This window comes from Erithacus rubecula, assembly GCF_903797595.1.
Source record: "Erithacus rubecula genome assembly, chromosome: 3".
In the NCBI taxonomy this organism is placed as follows: domain Eukaryota; kingdom Metazoa; phylum Chordata; class Aves; order Passeriformes; family Muscicapidae; genus Erithacus; species Erithacus rubecula.
The window spans coordinates 135,107,064-135,131,656 of NC_136689.1; the positions used below are offsets into that span (position 1 = coordinate 135,107,064).

At 41.8% G+C, this 24,593-nt stretch overlaps 1 protein-coding gene across 1 annotated transcript; it reads left to right on the forward strand.

Annotated features, from left to right (window-relative positions):
- The first annotated feature begins 971 nt into the window (after positions 1–971).
- On the forward strand, positions 972–18,122 carry COLEC10 (collectin subfamily member 10). The gene is made up of 6 exons (XM_079301811.1): positions 972–1,263; positions 11,648–11,719; positions 13,055–13,126; positions 15,184–15,237; positions 16,145–16,240; positions 17,691–18,122. The coding sequence occupies exons 1-6, from the start codon at positions 1,116–1,118 to the stop codon at positions 18,080–18,082; spliced, it is 834 nt and encodes a 277-aa protein (XP_079157937.1). The 5' UTR covers positions 972–1,115; the 3' UTR covers positions 18,083–18,122.
- The last annotated feature ends 6,471 nt before the right edge of the window (positions 18,123–24,593 follow it).

Genomic DNA, 24,593 nt, shown 5'->3' on the forward strand with positions numbered 1-24,593 from the left:
ATTTTGAGTAGCTGTTTCATTGTGTGAGAAGTTAACAGTTTTCCTGGAAATATTACAAATAATCATCTCCCCTTTCTTTTCTGCCAGGCTACCTTGAACATCCTCCTATCCCTGGTTACTGTGCTCTTCTTAAGAGAAAGCTAGAGTATTTTCTAGGAAGGGATTGCACACAGGGAGTTATCTGTCATTGTTCCTTCCAAAAGGAAGGATTCATGCAAGTGTTCCTCCATCCAAGATGACTCCTGCACTGGTTTCAGGGTGCCAGCACCCAGCTGAACATCTGAAAGTTACCTCAGGATTCGAACCAGCTGGAGTTTTCTCTGGACCCAAAGCTAATGTTCTGTTGGGATCTATGCTACAGCCCTGTCCTGATATACGGCCTCTCCCAGTGCATAGGAAGAGTGATACGGGAGAAAGTGATTCCATCATTCAAGCTCATCTTGCTCTGTGTCTTCTGGGCTAAGGGCTAGCTTTGTGGAGCTATCTGTAAGCATTAACCCATCACTTGTGGGTTTCAGACTAAAACACCCATGGATAATGTCAACTTTTTGCTTGTTACTCTGGGGACTGTGGGTACCTGGCACCCAAAAGGTGAGATACCCACAGTAGACTGGCAGCTCTTCTGTTGTCACTAACAGTCTCCTTGGTGGAAAGCTTTTATGGAAAGTATCTCTACATGTTATATGGAGTCTGCATTACTCTTCCAGCACACAAACAGCCAAATGTATCCTATAACTAATTAGTACACACTTGGATACAATACCAAAGTCTTTTGTCCCTTGAGTAAGTGAAAAGAATCAGTGCTGAGAGGAAAAAAAATTACAAGAGAGATATTCCCATATGTTGGAGAAATTTTCCATGGCAAAAGGAGCTAAATGTCTCACAGATAAGAGATAAATTGGAATAAACAGCTGTCAGTGTTAAATAAATATCCTGGATAATGTGCAGGACAGAAATAACCACAGAATCGTCAAACTCCTTTCTTCACTTATTTAGCTGTTCTTGCATGTAGCTCCCAAGCTTTCCACTGCTCCAGTCAGTGAAGCATTTATTTTTGAGTCAGCTGCATTTCTTAAGACTGTAACAACGAAAGGCATTTCCTGAGAACTGCAAGGATGAGCAGCAAGAAAGAACAACAGCTAAGGAAATATGGGACCTTTCTAGTGTTTGTTATCTTACAAGTTCAGATTTTTGGTTTTGATGTTGACAATCGACCTACAACAGATGTCTGCTCAACACACACAATTTTACCTGGACCAAAAGGTGAGGAACTATCAGGTTGCTAATGCTGAGATCAGTACTTGTATAGGCTGATTTTTTATCAGTAGAGACTTGAAGGGCTTGTGGCATGGGCTGGGCATGAAAGATGTGAAATATTGTAGACTTTAAGACATCTAGTTAGCTATAATTGTAATGGAGGAAAATGAAGAAGCAAGGAGATTTAAATTTTCATTTCTTTAGTTTCAGGAATGGTGTTACATATTTCCATATAAGTTAGGGGTGTCTTTTTGCATCTTTCTCCAGCCAATCAAATATTCTGTTATTTCTTGTGCTCGGCACACAATGAAAACAGCCAACAGATACAAACTGAGGAACTTGTTTAAAAGTAGGCATTTATTGTGAACTGTTCATGGTCTGCTTTGCCTCTCCAGACTGGGAGAGATATACAGTATTTAAAATTACCAAGCTGCCATTGTTTTCAAATGTTTACTTGTAAATACATCAGACCTGATCCAGTAACTCTTATTGAATTAAACAGGACCTTTGCTACAGATTTCAACAAGAACGAGATCAACTTTGGCATGTACAAGTCTTTTATCTTCAAAACACTTTGCAAATATCTGAAATAAAATTTTCTGCATTAACTTACTTTTTCTGTAACACAACTAACATCAGTGGAATTGCCTGAAGGGTATCTTATTAGGTCCATGACATACAAATCTATCTTGCAGTGACAGGTCTAAAATATATATTCCATACCATGGCTATTGCAGTTTCAAACTATTGCTTTCTTTTTAGTAATTCATTGTATTTTTCTATAGGCTACAGACTGAGAGAAAAAAAATGCAGCTGATTTAAATTTAAAGCAGGAAAAAGATTATCAAGTCAAAAGCACTGCTATAGACTCATTTGTTTTTATGATGGATTATTCAAATGCATGTTGCTTAAAGAAGCATTTTTAATCAGGAAATTAATTTCTTCATGATTACAATCCAAGCTTAAACTTTTGCTGCCACAGCATAAATACAGAGAGATGTAATGATCCCCAAGGGAGCTAGTGGGTGTTGGTTTAGTTAGTATCTAATTAATGGCAGGCTGGAGAACAAAGTTTGACAGAATTCTGTTTAACAAGTCACAAGGCTAATGAGGGGGTCTCATGACAACACAGAGTAGCTGGGACTCCAGCTGGCTTCTGTGGTCTGCCTTGTATAGGAAGCATTTGAAGGGTAGATATTATTATTCTTTGTAAGTGCAGTACTGAAAAGGTTAGGATTTAGTCATTACCAGTCCTGTTCTTCCTGGCTGACACCAAAACACAGGATGAGACCAGCAGTTTACTGGCACAGCTATATCTACTATTTTAGATCACCATCCCCAAGACTCATGATAGAAGGAGTATTGAGTATAAATCACCTCCAAATTACAGGCTCATATCCACTGCAAGTCATCAAATCCATTTTGAAGACTATGTGATTTGATCCTCCAGATCAATTTCAGTTCCTACCAGAGCTGAGCTCATCCAGGACAGTCACAAATAGCCCTTAATGGCACTGGTTGTTTTAACTCCCAGACATCTGGGCAATTAAAGACCAAGCAGGCTGAGTCTATGAACTACCCTGTTATTTCTCAGGCATTCCTTGTCGTCAAGGTTGAAACACGCTTACTTAAGATGTCAGAAGAAAATCTGTCCTGCTGTCAGTTTTCCATCATGCATCTGATGTCTGTGACTCAGAGTACATGGTCCCAAGCTTATGACCACAGCCACAGGCAGAACTCTGCTGTATAAACTCTAATAACAGACAAGCCTCTGATCTTGGTTGCTGTAGCTTTTATTCTCTGTGCTACGTCTCTTGTGTTCCTTTGCCCACTGTTGTCTTAAAAATTAGTTTATCCTGAAAAAGTTTCACCTCCTCACCTCCATCTCCTCAGCATCTCAGCTATGGTAAAATATGGTGGTGGTACCAGAAGACAGAGATGCTGATCTTACACACTACAATGACCAGCTGTTTCTACCACCACAGGTTAGATTCCTGTTGTAGTAACTCCTTCCTTCCATGGGAACATGGAAGTGTCTAATGGGCCAAGGCAACCAGAAGTGCAAAGAATTAAAAGGTATTCAATAGCTGCAAGACTTCCTACACTGTCCCACCTCAACGATCCCAGAGCAAGTCATAAATTGTCCTATAGGCTAGATCAAATCCCTGTGCTAGAGGTGGGTCCTGTGCAGCAGAGCAGATAAAGCTGTTTCCATCACACAGCACAGTGGGGAGGAGAGTCCCAAGGGAGAAATGGGGGGTTGGGAGAGTTCAGAATTTATAACCCTTTATTGCCTGCACTATTGGAGGCTGCATGACTCAATTCTCTGGGCATTCACAGTTGCTGCAGGAACAAGCTCTCAAGCTCTTCACAGGCTTACCCTGAAAATCACCTGTTCAAGAACTCCTGTGAAGATAAACCACTTACACAATCCACATGTAACTTGTTCAAGTAACTTTGTGCACACCGTATTCTTCCCCTTCAAAAACATCTCTTTGTTATGCTCATATCTGAGATGTCACAAGAGAAGTATGACTTGAGGAGTGGGATATAAAAAAGGGACAATTCCAGGCTGATTATCAGAAAAGCCTTCAAACCATCTGTGACAGTCCCACCAGCTCCCAGAAAGCATGAGTCAAAACCAGAGGCCATTGTGTACAACAGTAAGAGTTAGAAAACACTCTGGGAGTCTGCAGTGTCCCAGGAAGAGGAGGGATGCAGTGAATGCCCTGTCAGGGCTTGCAGGCTGTGCTGCAAGGACAGCAGTGTGTCTGAGCTCCAGTGCCCAGGGGGATGAGCCCCGTGGGTTCAGCCCCACCTCTGGTGGCTCACACGGTGCTCACCAGGTGCTGCTGTACCCCCCAGCTGCTGGGGCAAGCAAATGAAACCTGAAGCCAGTTTGCCAAGAATTATGCAAAGAAATATGCCAAATGTGCACTCCAGAAAAATGGAAAATTAAAAAGAGTAAAATAAGAGAGAGGCAAAAGTTGGCACTCTTCTCCATTTCCTTTTCTAGGCAACACCCTCTCAAAAAGAGGGGATTGTTTTCAATGAAAGGAGCTCACTGCAATGGCTGTCTTGTACTGCCTTCCTGAAAAATGATTTGAGGTGCACAGCCACCTGGCTTATATGGCAGTTAAAAACAGAAAGGTGTGAGGCATTTTCTACGATTCTGATTGAAATACACTAAGAACATCCCTGCCCCTCTTGTCCTACCCCCCTCCCCACCCCCCTCCTCGCCAAAAAAAGTAGATTTTTAGTGTTCCTAACTAGTGATTTTTGATATTTGACCCCAGATGTTAGGAACAACTTGGTCCTAGCCGGGCTGCTATGGCACAGGAGCTCTGAAAACTTACATTGGGTAACACTGATTCATGGCTGAGTAACTGGGGCAATAAAGACCATGTTCTGTACTTCGTGGACTTCTTAGTCCAAGGAGAATAAAGAAATGAAGCATAAATGATATAATGAATTTTCCAGGGCAGCCAGGTTCTTGGTTCTTGGCCTAGCAAAAGCAGTCATGGCCCTTTTGCTTACTTTCTACCCTTCTGAGCCTGGAAGGAAAGCAGCTGCTGCTTTGGAGGAGGCTGCTGCTGCTGAGAAAAGGTCTGGGACTGGGGCAGGCAGCAGATAACAGAGCAAAGGCACCAGCTGTTGGTTGAGGCCCTGGCAGCATCAGGAGGAACAGTCTCTGATCCCCTGGACTCTCCCTTTGAGGAGTGCCCCAGCTCTGTCCTTTCTTCCAGCCTGCTCTGCCCTAGAGACTGCAAGCTCTGTTCTGCAAGGGAAGTTTTTAGTGGGCTGTTGACATAGATGAGACAGGAGTTGACCTGCTCTGACTAAATCAATAAGCAACAACATGAGGGTAAAATAAGCAGATGACCCAAAACTCTGACTTCTGAGCTCCCATTAAATATGTGAGCAGGGGCTGGCACTGCAGAAGCTGGTTTCACATGGATTTATGGGATCTCAGCACTTTCTAGATCTTGCTATCTGTCCCTGATCCTAGTTCATTTTCTTTGAAATCCAGACACAAGAACTTTGAAAGTCTTGAATCAGATCCAGGTTGAGAAACTGGAATGAGATGAAATTTGAAGAGCACCGGGAGTTTCCCATAGCAGTTTAGACCTAAAATGTTTCCTTATTATTATTTCTGACAAATGATGCTTATAAACTCTGTGACATTGGCTGGTACCTCAAAATAGCATTTACTGTGGTCACTAGTATAGCTGTCCATCTCTCAGCTTTAATTGTGCTTACGCAGTTCCACTCCTGGAAAATCTCAAACTCTTTCAGAAACCAGATATGCTGCTATCCACGTTGCCTTCCAAAAATATAAAATGCCTTACCACATCCTATAGCTGTTCAAATCTATAACTAAACTTCCCTCTTAGTGCCTCATTTTTTATCTGAAGAGTCTTTTAATTTCAACACATAATTCTATTTTTCATGGCTTCTAGAATTCATTTTAAGCACACAGTAAGTTTGTGGAGATTATCAGCCTAAGCTACAAAGCATGTATGTGGGGACTTAAACACATAAATTCGAAAGATAGTGGGTCTGTACTTCTTACCAGTGGCAGCCTGATTCCTCACTGAAGCCACCATAATTCGTGAGTCTCTGAGATCATGTCAGAATGGCAGTGCAACAGGCTGGGAAAATCAAATCAGTCAGACCAAGTAAAAAGAGAATCAAGAATGATTGAAATTATTTTTGTGTTATTAAAGTGATAATGTATATTCTATTCATGCACAAAGGCCCACACTTTCAAATAATACAAGTCAGCAGAGGTTCACTGAGCCTACTGAAGGTTGGGCATGCCTCCTTCAATGCAATAGAGAGGAAGGTATTTCTAATGAAGTCAAATTTATAAGTAGAAAAGCAATCAGATAATCCATTTTTTTCTTGAAGAATCTTTTTATTTTACAAGGGAAGGGCTTGCATTGTCTAATTTGAACCTGGATGAAGAAAGATAACCTGTGTAAGAATGTTGGATATGTAGGAGTCCTGCACATTCCTGCAGGACACCTGGGAAAGTGACCATGGATGGATGCAGCTTCACACTACAGCTGAACACACTACTCAGCTCTCAAGTTTTCTGACAAAACAAAGGAAGCCAAACATCTTTTTTTTTCTTCCACTCTGACAATGTGGTCCCCATTTCTACTTGTGCTGGCTCAGCTAATTCACAGAATATTCTGAGTTGGAAAGGTCCCACAAGGAATATTAAGTCCAACCCTTAAGTGAATGGCCCATCTAGAGATTGAATCCACCATTTGGGCAGCACCAGGCTCTGGCCAAACCAGGCTCTTCATTGAGCTGCTTCAGCTCACTCACTAAAAATATGTATCTGCTTAATTGATATTCCTCTGTTTAGGGAGACAAATTTCTCCAAAATAGGGTCAAAAAGGTGCTCAACAGCAGACAGAAGGGAGGGAGGCACGCAGGACAGTACTGGGAGCTGAGGGGAGGAGGAAGGACAGGGAAGGGAGCACCATGTCAGGCAACTAAAGTCAAGAAATCCTGTCCTCACTAGCCAAATGCAGCATGACAGCAAGAATGCACACTCTTATGGGAAATTTGCTAAGGATCTAAAAGACACTGAAAGCGAAATTAGAGGAAATTTTGAGTCTTTCCATTGACGTAACTGTGACGCGCTCACACACTGGAAATACCAACTGGGCTGTGTTTGTTTATTTCTTCAAGTCTGTGACTCCCTCTGGTGACAAACCCTCTCAATGCCCAATGCTGCAAAGCTCAGGGTTACTTGGTATCCCAGGCTACAGAGCTAATCCTGTGGCTATCTGTGAGGTTCTTCCAGGAGGGAAGTTGCTCTTGTAGGATTCTCAAGGCTTCAGAATTATGCTCATCTCCTTATCTTTTTATTTTAGTGCCCAGGAGAGGCAGAAATCACCTGTACTCTTCACATTCAGTCTCTGGGGGTGGGGAGGGTCCATCTGCCACTTCAAGTGAGACTAAGAGCATGCAACATGGAGCTCAGCAGAACTGTGTCACACATCTAACAAATTCCATACAAAGCCTTTGTGGCAGGGCATTGACTATGCCTAGGAATGATAAATGCATCTAAGGCAAGTAGTGCAAAGCTTGAGAATACCACCTTGTAGTATTGTCATCAAGATTAAACATCCTTCCCCTCTCACAGTGAATTAGTCATTAGGCCTAGGGCTTTCAAGGACTTTTTGGCCAGTAGTGGGATTTTTTCAATTTAGAGTATATGGTGTAGAAGGACAACAACTGTGCTGTAGCCCAGCATAAGTAATGTTTCTATTGTTTGAAAGGGTAGGCATGCCCTGGGTTCTGGAGGGAGACATACCTGCAAAGGAGAGGATGAGCCTTTAGGCAGCCTGCAGACATGCTCTCAGCCTGATGCAGATAAATGTGGGCTCCATAACCCCCAGGAATTGCATCCAGGTTCTCCAAGAACCATGGGCATCCCTTGATTACAAGACTTGTAGAGCCACTGAATATATGGGAACGATATCAATGAACATGAAAATGTCCTCAGTTCATGAATACAAACCAGATAAATTGCCTACAAAAGATTCAGCAGGGAAATCTAAGTCACTTGAAGGTCAGTAAATCCTTGCTAATTAATTTCTTACTAAAGGTAACCTTCAACATTTAGCTATTTGGTGTTATTTAGCCAAACTATGAAAAAGACAGAACCCCTTTCAACTGACTAAAAATCCTGCTGGAGATTAGACCTTCAGCTTTTTCCGGAGCTTGTTTACTAAAGGTTTGTGGTTCCCTCTCAGTTACAATTAACATTTTCTAATGGCTGCTAAATTTACTTACTTCTTATGATTGCTGCTCTTCTGCCTTGCACAGTCCCAAGCTGGAGGAGCCTAGTAATTTACAGCTTCAGGTGTTTCTTTTGGAAATCTGGTATTTCATATCTGTGACCCAGAAGAAACCAATCAACTTGAGGAAATACTAATAAGGCAGAGAAATAGTCTTACTTCAGTTAATGACTGCAGGTGCTTTTTCAGCCATTCTTCAAATGCCAGTGCAGTATTTTATCTGACATCCTTAAGACCACAGTTTTAAAGTGACAATCTGCTAATTAGATTAAAATTTAACCTGACATCGTCCCAAGTGAAAAGCAGCACAAAGGAGAGGTTGACCTCTAGGTATTAACAACGAGCACATGAGGTCAGTGGTAAGAAAATTTGTGTTGCACAAAGCACAGTACTGCAGAACTCCAAAACATAGTCCAGAGTACTAGCAAGACAGATTTTTTTTCCTGGAAAATTAAAAAAATAAAAAGGTGGCTAATACAGTGGGTTGCTTGTTCACATGTAGTCTCAGAGGAGAGATACTTATGGTAAACTAGAAATAAAGCCAACTCAACCCCTGCCCAGAACAGTTAGCCAACCTCTCAGTCTCTCCTACCTGGTTGCAAATCATAGCAAGACCACAAGAGGGAAGCACAACCCAAGAGATCACATTTCATGCCAAAACTTGAGATCGCTGCACATAACAGCTAAAGGAGGACACAGCATGAACCATATCAGCAGGCACTGGGCTTAATCTAGTCTTAAATTAACAATAAAATGGTATCACTAATAATACTGTTTGTTTCTACCCTTGTTGTGTAATGGCCTAGCTATTCTCAGATAACAGATGGGAGAAAACCAGGATAACCCTCTCTTACAGACAGACAAATTATAGTTCTTCCCATCTTCCTGATATGAAAAGTAAGACAGAGTGTGGCAGGCTTCCTTACACCAAGATGAAACAGGTGATGGAACTTATTTCCCTCTCCCATAGGCTTTTAGAGGTCTTAAGTAAAAATTTGGATCACATAAGGTGTTAATAAAAGTTGAGGCACTCCCTGATCTCTGGAAATCTCCAGAACAAACTTTGCCACACCTTTCATTCCTTTCACCTATCAGCTTTCAGGCTGATTGTCCATACAGGACAGAATAGCTTCAACTCCAGCAGCCCCAGGTGTGAAAATCTTGTTCCAAAGTCCATCAGGAAAAGTTACTGGATCTTTTAGTGGCTCAGAATGTTGAAACTGAGACAGGAATAAAATATCTTTAGAAAGTAATCACAGTTTCTCCACTTGTATATTGACTTTCTTTCCTGGGCTCTATTTTTAGGATAAACTGTTTCACAAATGAAAAAGAGAAGGAGGGAAGGGAGGAAGGAAGGGAGGAAGGAAGGGAGGAAGGAAGGAAGGGAGGAAGGGAAGGAAGGAAGGAAGGAAGGAAGGAAGGAAGGAAGGAAGGAAGGAAGGAAGGAAGGAAGGAAGGAAGGAAGGAAGGAAGGAAGGAAGGAAGGAAGGAAGGAAGGAAGGAAGGAAGGAAGGAAGGAAGGAAGGAAGGAAGGAGGAAGGAAGGAAGGAGGAAGGAAGGAAAGGAAGGAAGGAAGGAAGGAAGGAAGGAAGGAAGGAAGGAAGGAAGGAAGGAAGGAAGGAAGGAAGGAAGGAAGGAAGGAAGGAAGGAAGGAAGGAAGGAAGGAAGGAAGGAAGGAAGGAAGGAAGGAAGGAAGGAAGGAAGGAAGGAAGGAAGGAAGGAAGGAAGGAAGGAAGGAAGGAAGGAAGGAAGGAAGGAAGGAAGGAAGGAAAGGAAGGAAGGAAGGAAGGAAGGAAGGAAGGAAGGAAGGAAGGAAGGAAGGAAGGAAGGAAGGAAGGAAGGAAGGAAGGAGGAAGGAAGGAAGGAAGGAAGGAAGGAAGGAAGGAAGGAAGGAAGGAAGGAAGGAAGGAAGGAAGGAAGGAAGGAAGGAAGGAAGGAAGGAGAGGAAGGAAAGGAAGGAAGGAAGGAAGAGGAAGGAAGGACAGGAAGGAAGGAAGGAAGGAAGGAAGGAAGGAAGGAAGGGAAGGAAGGAAGGAAGGAAGGAAGAAGGAAGGCAGGAAGGAAGGAAGGAAGGAAGGAAGGAAGGAAAGGAAGGAAGGAAGGAAGGAAGGAAGGAAGGAATGAAGGAGGAAGGAAGGAAGGAAGGAAGGAAGGACAGGAAGGAAAGGAAGGAAGGAGGACGGAAGGAAGGAAAGGAAGGAAGGGAAGGAAGGAGGAAGGAAGGAAGAGGAAGGAAGGAGGAAGGAAGGAAGGAAGGAAGGAAGGAAGGAAGGAAGGAAGGAAGGAAAGGAGAAGGAAGGAAGGAAGGAAGGAAGGAAGGAAGGAAGGAAGGAAGGAAGGAAGGAAGGAAGGAAGGAAGGAAGGAAGGAAGGAAGGAAGGAAGGAAGGAAGGAAGGAAGGAAGGAAGGAAGGGGTTTTCCAGCATAAAGGGACAGACTCAGCTCAGTCCATGTAACTGGAATGGAAAGATGCAAACATCTAAAACTACATTTTATGTGCTGCACAACTTTCAGCAGCCTCTACCAGATCCTGGCTGTGGCACTGCTTCCCACTGCATGGCAAGGCTCATTGCCAGCATGGGCAGGGAACAACAGGAGAGGCTCTGGAAGGTTGCCCGTGTTCAGTGCAGGAGGGTTGTGTGACTCCTCCCCACCTCTGCTGGGGGGAGAAAAAAAAATCTTCTTAGGATTTGGCTCCAAACTAAGAAGATGAAAACCATCTTCAGTTGTGCCTCCAATTTCCTGCAAAATGCAAAGCAATATTGTATGCTACTTGTGGAAGGAAATAACATTCTTTCTGACTAACTGCTGCCTTGTGCCTTTAGACTATATATTGCACAGTGAGAGACTGTCTCTTCCAATAGTGAAAGTGCTTGTACACAGCTATATAGGAGCCTGTGTAATAGGGTCTTGATCTCATTTAGAAAAATCTCTGCATTACCATAATAAATGCAATGATTTTGCCTCTTACACATCCTCTGTGTATGACCTTTCAAAATAAAGCACTGGAGTAATTGCAAAACAAGTTTCTTGTATCAACATACAAATGCCATCTGTCAAAAAATGAAGTCAAGAATTGTGTCATATTAAGTGCCAAGGTCTATGTCAAGATGTATTTCAACATATTTACATTCCTCTCATTCCAAATGCATCTGCAAACCCTGAACACAGAGTCACTAGGAATGGAATCACTAGAAACAATTAATAAACACCTGTTGCCTCCCTTGGCAGTTTGTCCCTGTGTGCACAGGTTTCCCAGTACTGAATGACTGGCTTACTTATCTGCTTTATAGCTAATAATGTTTGAAGTGTGGCAGTAGAAATTGCTATTGTACAATTCTCTTGCTGTAACAGCCTCCCTAAAATCAAATGTTTTTAGTTTTCCTAATGATGGTCAGATCTTTTGTCTGGAAATTTATCCCATGGCTACTGTGCCTTCAATGTGAAATAAAAAGAAATCAGTAGGAAAAAAAAAACAAACATGAACTTTTTTTTCTGAGCACAAATAGTTGTAATTACTGCACTGAGAGAAATGTACCATGATGTCTTATTTTCTGTTTATTTTGGAAGGGGATGAAGGTGAAAAGGGAGACAGAGGAGAAGTAGGCAAACAAGGAAAGGTTGGACCAAAAGGATCAAAAGGTATTTATGATGATTTGTTGACTACTGCTGGTATATGAATATCATTATACACAACTGTACTCATGCATATGATTAGTGTTTAATGCTTTTCATTCCTGTTTCACTGGTGGATTTCATCCTGTCAAACATTAATTGGTGAACACAATACTTAGACAGCTTGGTTCAACTCCTACTGATACTTAAGATAAATACATATGGCTGGCATGAGAGTGACTCAGAAAACCTAGGTCATATACATAATCATAAAGATTACTCTTGCTGAAATTAGTCTTTAGTTGAAATGGAATTTTAAGCATTATTTCTTAGCAATACATCAGGATGCTAAAGTAAATTTGGTTTCAGTTGTCTGTATTCTGTGGAAAAGCAAAGCCATACACAAAAAAAAAAAGTTAATCTGATCAAACAGCATCCAAGATAAGAACAAGAGTTGCAGATGTTTCAGGACTTGGCTCAATTAAACATGTCTCATATTTACAGTGTGACCTGGGCAGATCATTGGAGGCACCAGATGTGACCTAGCCAGCCTTGTTTGCATACTCTAATTTGAAAGCTTAATTTATCTTTAGAGTTTAATTTCTAATGCATATCCAGTCTTTCTTCCTTGACGGTGGTTTAAGACTAATCAAGAAAGTTTTTATTTTCATAGAAACTTTAAAGTCACTCTATTATTATTGTTGTAATCAAAAACTTTTTCAATTTTTAAGTTCATTCTTATGCTTTTGCTTCTTACATTAAAATGAACATCAGGTAAAATACAAGGAATTCAGGGAATCAACCATTTACAAAACATCTTATTGATGTTAAACTCCTTTTGCAAACTGAAATTCCATAGATTGGCCTGCCATCATTAGACAGATATTTCAGAACTTGCACTCTTTATTAATAAATTAAAAAGGACACTTGTTATTTTGGTGCTCTGAAGACTGGGAAATACAGCAAAAATAGTAGTTCCCTACTTACAGTCCTGCTTTGAGAAGGACTCCCAGCAAAGCCACAAGGACTTTGGAAAGTCTTTTGCCTGAGGTGAAGAAAAATAAAAGCTGCCAGCCTGGCTTGATTGTGAAGTAAACCACTAGCAGTTTTAGTTTCTATTTTCTCTAAGACAGGCATTTAAACAGGCAATTCTATTAAGGTTCTCTGCAATGTCTAGTGCTGTACCTTACAGGAGCAGAGATCTGGCTGTACTCTTTCAAATATCCTCAGGGCTGTGCTCACTTCATTTTGCCACACTGGCCACACTCAGGAAAAATAGCAGCAGTTGAGACCTAAACAGTGCCTCAGAAAAGAAATTACAGCAACCATCCATACTAATTTCCTCTTCATTTCTTCTTTTAGGAAACAAAGGGCCAGTGGGTGATGTTGGTGACCAGGGAGCGCTTGGTAAAATTGGTCCAATTGGTGGAAAGGGTAAGCTCTGGTTCAGGAATTTTCTTGGGGTGTTTTCCCTCAAGGTAAATATGTGCTTTATGAGAGCTCCAGATATGGAGCAATATCAGATAATGATATGACCAATACTCTCCAAATAAAGTTATGCATAAAAATTGGTGATGAGAGCTAACTAAAATACCCCAGTTTTATTTGACACATGCAATATGTCCAATTAATGTGGCTAAAGTAATTTTTTTAATGAGATAAGACATCAGTCCTCTTTGATGGATCTAGTTGGAGGTGTTTTGGCTCATTGCATGTAAGTTGGACTAGATGACCTTTAAAGGTCACTTCCACCCCAAACTATTACATGATTCTGTGGTAAAAGAGGAAGGGAGAAATCCAGCTCCTGTGAAGTAAATCCTCTGAACACTCTAGAGACAAAGAGACAAATTTGTGCCTTTGATTTGAATGCTGAAGGCCCAAGTCAATGTCCTGCTGCTGCTGAGGATGCCACAGCTTGTCACCTGCACTGCTGTGGGTCATGTGAGCAAGCAATGCACAGGGCATCCCTGTCCTGGAAAGGAACAAATTCAGGAGCTTCAAGAAGGTGCTCACATAAGCAGGGATGGCAACTACTTGCAAATCAAGGTAGACTCCAAATCTGCTGGGACAACAATTTCATGAAATTGTGCTCTATTTTTCTTGAGAAGAAGCTCAGTCATTCCTTTCTGATATTCCAAGAGCACTACTTAAGAAGGAATATTACTTCTGCCACAAGGAGACCTGCCTTGAGAGCTGTTCAGGGACCCCACCATTGCAGGGAGAACTCTGGTCTCTAACCAGCACCTCAACTTGGGTATGCTGTTGGGTGGGTGGAACAGCCTCTCTGGAGAGCTTCTTAAACCACTGTTTTTAATAAACCTTTCATGGTCTCTAGCCAGCCTCAGTATCACTCAAGAAGAAAAGATTTTGACCTGAGGGATTAACTTTCAGAAGTACCTAGAAAACTGATAACTCAGTTATCTTCTAAGATGTCTTCAATCCCTAAGGTTAGAAAAAAATGAAGAATCTCACAAGTTGCTTTTCTTTATCTTGAAGTAAACCAATGCTCTGAGCCTTTAAATCAAGCTCTCTTTTATTCTGAATGCACAATTTATTGTCCACTTACAGTTTTTTCTTATTTTCTTTATTTGAGGAAGCAAAGGTCACTAAGTCACTGTTTAAATCTATGATTAAACATTCGAGTTCTTAATGAAGCAACCTGAAATTCCAGCTTGCAAGTGTGCAGTGTCAAGCACTGCTAATAAAATGGCAGCCAATTCTTAAAAAAAACCACAACCATATAAAGTAAAAAGTACATAAAAACACGGTCATCAATAAGGCAGAGCAAGTATTAGCATGTTTTGACCTCTGAAGTTTTTATTCATAAAAGAGCTGACATGATTTTCAGATAAAGTGCAGCTGTTTCTGCCCCAAGTTACAACTGAGATTTTTTTAAAGAGCTGGTCACCTCCATTTATATAGTAGCAGGGCATTTGGAAAAGTATTACTATCATTTTTATAATTTACAAAAGAGGGGAAAGCAATTGGATGCAAATTAATCACATTTCCATAAACTGAACTGAAACGCTGCTCCTTAATGACCTCCCTCCGTGCAGGTGCCAACTGCTGCCCACACACACAATCTCTTGCACGTGTGAATTCAGTGGCTTAGAGCACATCTGCTGCCTCATCTCACCATGGAGCTACTGAACCTGGCCAGGGCTCTGTCCTGCAGCCCCTGAGAGAACTCAGATCCAAGATTTCTTGAGTGCTTTCAGCCTCTCTGGATCATTTTGCAGTTTATATTTAAAGTAAGTGGTACCAGGAACCAGATGCCAGTGTTATCAGTGAGTTAGCTATTAGAGGGTTCTCATTTCCATGCACTAGAATTAATAATTGTGCTTTGTTTAACTTGGCACATCTTCCAGTACAGTCCATCAGAGCTACCCATCAAAAGCACACTGTTCATATATTATTAAATAGGTTTTTTAATAGCCTTCCCTGACATATGCACTGTCTGAGATCTGAGAATATATCTCCTCTTTATTTAGGTGACAAAGGAGCCAAAGGCTTACCAGGGGTTTCAGGAAAAAAAGGAAAAGCAGGTATGCTACACATCCTTCTGTGCAGAATGGTCAAGTCTGCTGGATCTTTGATTTCAGGGTTGGTTTGTACGGAATTCCATGAAATTTTGAGGCCCAAGAAAAAATGTGAGAATAGATGAAATGTAAGGAAGAGACTGAAAATATTTTGTTGAACAAAATAAAGGAGAGTGTATAGGGACATGACTGATTCCTATGAAAACACCAGCATACACAAAATACGAAGTCACCCAAATTCATATCATAAAAATTAACACACAGGCCAGCAGTATGCATTTAAACTGGATAGCAGAAGAAAGTTTCCTAATAGCAAAGGAATTAAGCCCTTTAACAGTTTCCTAATAGGAGCATGGGGACAAAAAAGGTAAGTGATTTTAGATAGAAAACACAATCTGTAGTCAAATTAATGCAACACATTTGCTTACAGGAGAATTTGATGAACTAGAAAGTTCTTCTCAGTCGTAGTAAGCTTGAATGGTTACCCACCTTGAACTTATAGTTGTGTTTAAGAGATTTAATATAAAATTACCATTTGGTTCTTAATGGGAAATCATCAGCAACTTATTTTCTTTCTGTGAAAAACAGAAGAACAAACAAAACCTCTACCAAGCCAAATTCCAGTTAAAAAAAAAAATTAACTGAAACTTCAGTGCTTGAAAGCTATTGATTATTTGGGTTGGTATTAACTTAAGCCAGTTAGCAAGGGAGTGTTCAGACTGTACAGAGCCAAAACATTAAATACTTTGATCAACAGAAGTATAGCCAGTGGGGTAAGGTGAGACTGGCTCTCCATAAGTGGAGCCTAGGTCTTCAGAAGCTTTTGAAGTGGGCTAGAGGTCACTCTCCATGCACACACACACACACAAATGCTTCTCAGCAGGTAAATCCTCTGTCCTTTGCATTGCACCAGGCACAGTCTGTGACTGTGGAAGATACCGCAGATTTGTTGGACAACTGAATATCAATGTGGCTCGTCTTAACACATCCATCAAGTTTTTGAAGAATGGTAAGGATCCCTATATATTTGATGGGATTTATTTGACTCCAATAACAAATATCATTGCTATTTTTCTGCCATTGCTGCTCTATGGAAGTGTCCACAGATGACCCAGAGACAGTCCTCTGTTTCAGATACTGAAAATCTAAAAAGAGACAGTTTTACATCTGTAAGGATAAAAGGACCAGATGGCTAAAAGTAAAAACAATACAGAATTTATCATCAGCACAAGAGAATGCATCATGAAAAGCACAAGGAATTATTTGCTAGCCACCTCTGCACTGTCATTCTGCTCAGGTTTCGTGGCCAGTCAGGCAATATAAGGCAGAAGTTTGTGCCAGTCTGCTCCAGACAGGCAGGAGGAGGAATAAGAACCTCTTGATCCTTCTGCTGCCTGGGAAGGCTGCAGACACAGTATTCCTAGTGCTCCCCTCAGTGCATGCACAATTTTCCTGTAACAAGGGACCAAGACTCAAGGATATGGATTACAAGAAGCCACATTTGCAGGCAGCACTGCTGGGTGGACAGTGCAAACTTCCCCACTGAAAGGGAGTTTCCTGGCATAAAAGTGATTTTGAGACAGCTTTACCACTGCTTCCAGGACTAGGGCTCTATCAGTAAATTAAATGAATTTGAGACTGTCACTGTGGGCATCCAGCACAGAACAACACCCTTCTGTATTAAAACTACTACAAAACTGGATGATGTATTATCAAAGAGTGTCCCTCTACAAAATCCTAAGCTATGCCTGGGGTAACTCCTGAACTGGGGAGAGTGTTAATTTTCCCAGGCCAAATTCTGCTCAGGACTATTCCAGCACTCCATTACCAGAGACAACTTCCAGCAACCCAGGCATGCTCCTCAGCATTCACTAAGCTATACACTCACTGGTTGAGAGGTCTGCCTTTTAAAGCTTCTGAGCAACCACAATTTTCTTGCTAGTCAATGCCACAGTACTACATCAGCTCTGAATATCAGGCCATATCTAAAATGTGTTATCTTAGCAGTCACATTCATTTTCCTCTACATGGAAAGGGCCTGAAAAACTATCTATAACCCTGTGTTTCTACCCCTGGGCCCTCTTTCACAATCTATATTCAAGAACTTACAAAGCAATAGGGTGATCCAGAATTAGACATTGCCATTTGACCCTTTAGCATACCTTAAGTTGATTAGTACTAGACGTTCAGGAAATAAAACTGAAGTGTCACGCCAATCAGGACTGAATAGTTCTTGTATTAATGTGTAATGTATTAATGTGTGCTAAGTGCTGACAATCCCATTAGTCACATTGATCTCTGATTGTGTCCTCATCATTCATCATAAATACAATTGTGGGAATAATTTTTCTCCTTCTCTTTTATTAATTCTAATGTAAAAATCATCTCATTGTCATATTGGAATAGAATAACCTTCAGCACCTGTTGACATGCCATTAAACAATTTTTCTTCTTCAAAGTTATAGCAGGTATCAGGGAGACAGATGAGAAATTCTATTACATTGTGAAAGAAGAAAAGAATTACAGAGAAGCCTTGATCCAGTGCAGGGACAGAGGAGGATCACTGGCCATGCCTAAAGATGAGGCAACCAACGCCCTGATTGCTGACTACATCTCCAGCAGCGGCCTGTTCCGAGCCTTCATTGGGCTGAACGACATGGAAAGAGAAGGACAGTTTGTGTATGCAGACAACAGCCCCCTGCAGAACTACAGCAACTGGAAGCAAGGGGAGCCTCATGACCCAGCTGGTCAAGAGGACTGCGTGGAAATGCTCAGCACAGGAGAGTGGAATGACTCTGAGTGCCAAGTCACCATCTACTTCGTCTGTGAATTCCTCAAGAAGAGGAAATAAAAGTGTCAGAGGTGCCTGGCACCTGCTGTACATATAATAACCCATCCTCATTCATTTATGGTAGGGAGATCAAATCAGGGGTAGGAAACCAGAGACAGAGCTCAATCCTGCCTTCACATCACTGGGCTAAGAAAGAGTAACTACTGTTTAGTCATCAGTGACTGTAAAGTCAGCACAGGTCTGCAGGGCACCTCCAGCCAGCTGCAAAGTTTTATTTCATTTCTACATGCATTTAAGGGTTGGCATTCCTGTGTGTAATTAGGGGTAAATTTAGAGCATGCAGAAGTGAATATAATTTCACTAGTTCCAGAAATAGTAAGATCATTGGTATATGAAGTACTGATGTGATTTGCAATGTCTACAGATGGAAAGAGCATGACCTTCATTAATCTCTGACTTGCACAGGCAGTCCCAGTAATCTCCCTAATGACTTCAGAGCTCGGAGTAAAGATTTTAAGTATATCTTGAAAACTTCTGTCTTTTGTTAGAATAATAGTTGGAGGTGGAAGGTATCTCTGAAGGTCATTTGGTTAAATCTTGCATGCAAAATAGGACCAACCTCAAACTTAGAAGTTGTTATACTCTCCTTTGTTTGGCTGTGCAATTATATTGCCTGATAGGCATTTATGGTGTCTTCTGTAAAGCCTTTGACAAGGTCCTCAACAATAACATTCTTTCTAAATTGGAGAGATGGATTCAATGGGTGGACTGTTGGATGGATAAAGAATTGGTTAGATGGTTGCATCCAGAGCATGTTGGTCAATGGCTCAGAGTCCCGATGGACATCAGTGACAAGGGATGTCCCTCAGGGATCTGTAGTGGGTTTATTATCACTATTTAATATCTTCATTAATGACACAGAAAAAGGCATGAAGTGCACCCTCAGCACACCTGCAGGTGGCTCCAAGCTGGGTGGTGCAGCTGACACACCTGAAGGATGGGATGCCATCCAGAGGGACCAGGTTTGAGAAGTGGCCCATGGGAACCTTACAAGGTTTAACAAGACCAAGTGCAGGGTGCTGCACTTGAGCTGGGGCAACCCCCAGTATCAGTCCAGGTGTGGGATGAACAGATGGAGAGCAGCCCTGCCTAGAAGGACTTCGGGGTGCTGGTGGGTGGGAGGCTGGACATGGGCTGACAATGTGCACTCACAGGCCAGAAAGCCAAACATGTCCTGGGCTGCATTCAAAGCCCTGTGATTCTGCCACTCTGTTTCACTCTGGTGAGGCCCCATCTGCACTGCTGTGTCAGCTCTGGGGTCTCCAGCACAGAAAGGCCATGGACCAGGTGGAGCAAGGTCTAGAGGAGGCCACCAAGATGATGAGCAGGATGAAGCACCTTTCCTGTGAGGAAAGGCTGAGAGATTTGGTTTTGTTCAGCCTGGAAAAAAGAAGGCTTTGGGGTGACTTAGTTGCAGCCTTCCAGTACCTGAAGGGAGCCTACAAGGAAAATGGAGAGAGACTTTTTACAAGGACATGTAGTGAGTGATAGAAGAAAGCAGAATGAATTTAAGTGAATGAGAGTGGATTTAAATTAGATATGAGAAAGAAGTTACCTGCTGTGAGGGTGGTGGGCCCAGAGAAGTTGTGGATGCCCCATCCCTGGAAGTGTTCAAGGCCAGTTTGGATGGAGCACTGAGCAACCTGGTCTAGTGGAAAGAGGCCCCGCTCACAGTACAGGGGTTTGAACTAGATTATCTTCAAGGTTTCTTCCAACCCAAACCATTCTATGATTCTACATAGGAGATATCTTGCTTATCTCTGTTTTCAACTCTACCATCCATCAGGCTGGCCTGAAATGTGACAAATTAATAGTACATAGGCATGCAAGCCTGCACAGCTTGTAGGCAATCTAAAACAAATGAAGCAGTTCTAGTGTCTGAAGTCCCCAAAATATGAAGTCTAGCACAAAGAAAACAGTGTAAAGGAAGCAATACCAATCCTGTAGGCTGTAAATAGGCACGTGTAATATAAGCTATACCATGTGTGCTGCTGGTTTAACAAGTGATTCCAGGAACATATTAACTCTCTAACCGAGAAGCCAGTGACGTTTGATGTTTAATGCTAAAATCACCCGTGCCTTTGTAATACAGGAAGAAGCTATAGAACAGGTTTTACCCCCAAGGAACACAGATTCAGGTGTGGTTCAACAACTTAGCCATGCAGTTCAGAGGGACTCACTAAAAATGGTGAGCACTGAACATGAAGGCTCTGCTGTCACTGCCTGGCTACTTAGGTCTCCATGTCAGAATTCCCACAAAGAATCACATTTTCGTATCCTTGAGAATACTGACAGAGCTTTGTTCTTCATACACAGAAAGTGCTTAATCATGGTTTGCCTTTCCTCACAGCAGGAGATGCCAAAAGAAACCTCAGGGCCATTGCAATGCAAGTCTGTAGCTTTACTTTCCCACTTAACACTAAAAATTAAGGAAGGGTATCTGGAAGCTAAGGAGAATGCTAGATGCTCGACACCACATGGCAACATTCCCTGCAGGTCACTGAGCACCAGTGCACACAGTCCTCCCCTGGGCATACAAAGAGCTGGACATGCCATCAGTTAGCAATGCAGAGGGTCAGCTCTGAGTCTCCCTTCTACTGCTGAGTACAGCACTGCAAAGGCAACCAAACAATCATGCATCCTCACCTAAACAGGAAAATCCTCCAAACCATTTGCCTGGTTGTTTGACTCCAAGTTCACCTCTGAGCATTGACCAACACAGGAGCATCCTAGGTGACTCTGTGACTCAGAACCACTCTTGTAATCTGGTGTCTCTGACACTTGTTCCTCCAGAAAACTTCCTGTTGCTACCAACAGTAAATTATCTGTGTTGCTACACACCCTCCAGGAAACTATTCCAACCTGTGAATAAAGGGGTGGGACCACATTTATTTTCATTGCTCCCCTTCTATGCTTTGAGAGTATTTGGGCAAACAGGTTTGCATGACATAACTCAGCCTGAATTGTTCCCTCTCTGGGAATTGATATTCCTCAAAACTAGGCAGAATTATACTTTTTAAGATCTATTGTCATAAACTCATTAAACTAAACACTTTGGTTTTAGAAGCATTAATGGGTAATGAAAAAGAATTAATGACTAATTCAAGAAAAAGCTTCTCAAGGAAAAATAATGCCTTTTAGAAGTTCAAGCCCAAGGCTGCTAGCCTCAATCACAGCAGGTCAGTTCCTACCAGTGGCATAGTCATATCCCTGTGGGTAGCCACAATCACTTCTCCACACTTCATCTTTATTTTTGACACAAAAAGCCACCAAAACATGCTTACCAAATTGGAGGTCCATATTCTGAAACCCTCTGGCCACAGAGTCCACTGGCTGACAAAATTTAGAAGTGTCCTTAACGCTACATCCATCAGGGATAGGCCACTTTCCTGTTTTTTAGGAGGAAACTCAGGGCTAGGAAAAGGTGAAAGTGGACTTTGCTGCAGGATCAAGCTCTGCCTTAGATTAGATCAGCTGCTCTCCAAGACATTCAAAATGAGGAAATGTCTAAGTTGAAACTCTGGGGTTTTTTTAGGTGACTATGAGTTATGTGTAAACCTGGACCATGCTGAGTGAGGAAATGAGTGAGAAACTTGTGCTGGATTTCTACAATGGAAAGGCTGGGACTGCCCAGTTCTTCCATCCTTATCCTCTATTACCACACCAGCTTCATCCTTTCATAAACAGAAAAAAATAAACAAAACCAACCCTTTACCCACTATGTATTATTGCAACATTGGGCAGAGCTACACCAGCTGAAACAAGCAGACTTGGGATGGCAGTTCCTTTGCTAGCTAGAGAAGAGGGACAGCGGAGGAGCACAGCAGATGATCAATGTTCAAGACAGCCAGGCATAAATATGAGCAGGTGCTTGTACAGCCTATTCCTGCAGCACTAGCTCCAGTTAATAAATTCTGCCAAAAAACTCAACTCATAAGCCAGGCCAAATAAAAAAAGCCTATACCACAGAGGAAACCTGGCAGGTAGGTGCCTGCCCCATGCCTTGTGGACACAGGCTTGAGCCTTAACTAACTGAAATATTATAGTCATGTTTTGCAGAAAAATATGCTTGCTATAATTAAGAATTTGGGCTACATCAAAGGTTTTCATTGCTAGCCAATGGAAATTCACTGTGGTGGGTAAAGTATCTTAGTAAAGTATCATTAGGTGGCTGGAGCCAGGAACATAGGAAATGGTGTCTGACTATTTACAATTTATGGTCTGTTAATGTGTGACACCTAAACCATTTTACCCAATCCCAGTATAACTTTTTCACATGTTTTTCTTTCCATTATTCCCAGGTCAAATGTTCTTGTTTCAATTTATACTTGCTGTTTCTTGTTCTCCTACCATTGTGAAGAGCCTGGCTTTGTCTTCTTGAAGACACCCTCATAGGTGCTGGCAAGCTGCTATCAGGTTCACCTGAAGCCACCTCTTCTCCAGGCTGAATAAATCCAATTCTTTTAGCTCGTCCTCACATGGCTCTGACTTCAGCCATTCTGGGGAATCTCAGCTAACTTGGCTCCAATTTCACATTGCCTTTCCTGGAGGGGCTCAGAAGGACACAGTGCCTAGGTGTGGTCTGACAGGTGATGAGCAGGAATCCCTTCCCCCAAGCTCCTGGCTGTGCTCTCTCCAGCACACTCAGGATGCCATTACTTTCTTGCTGCCAGGGCACACTCCTGATGCACAGCCTGTGTGCTGTCTGCCAGGACTCTCCAGAGCCCTTGCAGTAAAGCCTATCACCCCCAGCATGTATTGATGCAAGGGCTCAGCATTTCCAGGTGACAGGAACTCTGCATTTGTCCTTACTGAATTTCATGAAGTTCCTCTTGCCCCATCCCTCCAGCCTGCCTAGGTTCTTCTGTATGGTAGCACTGCCCACAACATGTTCACTGTTCCCTCCAATTTGGTAAAATCTGCACACCTGAGAAAAGTGGAGTTTATAACCTCCTTTTCCTGGTAAAGATGTTCCAGTCTCTAGATCCTTGTGGCACTCTACTAGGTAAACAGGAAAATGTTGTCTGGGTAGAGAACAACTCATTTAACCATTCTCCTCTGAGCTAAATCAATGAATTTTTAGCCATACAGAGCAAAACAGCCATCCCAGCTGGGATATAAAAATGTTGTAGGAGACAATGTCAAAAGTCTTGCTAAGTTTGAGGTAAATGACAGCCACTTCTCTCCCTTCATCCACAAATTCAGTCATAGAATCATAAATACAATCAGGCAGTCAGACATGATTTACATTTGGTAGATCCATGCCGATTGTTTCTCACCACCTTCTCCTTCATATACCCAGAGATGTGCTCCAAGAGGATCCACTCCTTTAAGTTCCACAGGGACCAAAGCTATGCTGATCAGTTTATATAGTTTATAGGTCCCCAGATGGTCTTTGGCCTTCCTGAAGAAATGGTGGAACATTTACCTATTTCCAGCTATTAAGAACCTTCCATGATTTCCATAACCCTTCTGATATAATAGAGTGGCCCTGCAAAGATACCTAATTTTCTTTTTTTTTTTTTTTTGGCACCTTGAATGTGGTCTCTCTGCTCCCATGGCTTTTTTCTGGTCAAACTCTCTCAAGTAATCCCCAGCTAAACACTCATCTACTGCTGGCAGCTCTCTTTGGACCTTTTCCCTAAGCACAGATGCATGGGATAGTTTGGTGGTAGAGATAGCAAATAAACCTTAGAATGCCTCAATTTTATCAGTGTCTGCTGTCACTACATTACCTCCTCCATTCAGCAATGGTTCCATATATATTCCTTCCTCAGCCTTTTTATACTAACAAAGCATTGGAAGCTCTTCTTGTTGTGCTTCCCATGTAGTCTCAACTGCATTTAGCCTTTGTATCTCCCAAGGCTACTCCTACAAACTCAGGTAATACTTCTAAATATTCCAACATAGCCTGTCCCCACTTCCATCTCCTCTAAACTACCTTTTCATGTTGGAGCTCCACCAAGCTCCTGACAAAGCTACCTGTAGATGTGCAGGAAAAACATGAGTGCTGCCTAAGATAGCAAGAATACTTCAGCATGCTTCCTGCTCTTGGAAAACCAGGAATTTTTGATCTTCTGTATTCTGAAAAATGTCACTCAGTATAAGCATTATCATGCTGTTCTCTCAAGACTCATAACATATATAAGGCACAGACATCTATAGTATATATAATGTTTTAGAAACTAGCTCTAATAAAAATGGCCACAGAATCAATATGTCCCATTAGAATACATTTTCCTCAAGCATTTTAAACAGTCTCACATGGGCATTCAGGCTGATCCATTTCTTTCTTTCGTTCTACTTCTTTCATTGCTTTTAATAATTTTTTTTTTTAATTGCACCTAGAGCAATAGATGGGCACATTATTGACATAGCCACAAGAATATATAGGCATCTCTATGTAGCTTTACATACAGTCTTAAAAATACATTGCAATTGTAGTTCAGCTGGCTGAAATGCTTATTAAGATGCAATTTGATACCATGCGTGATGACAAAAATAGTAAATG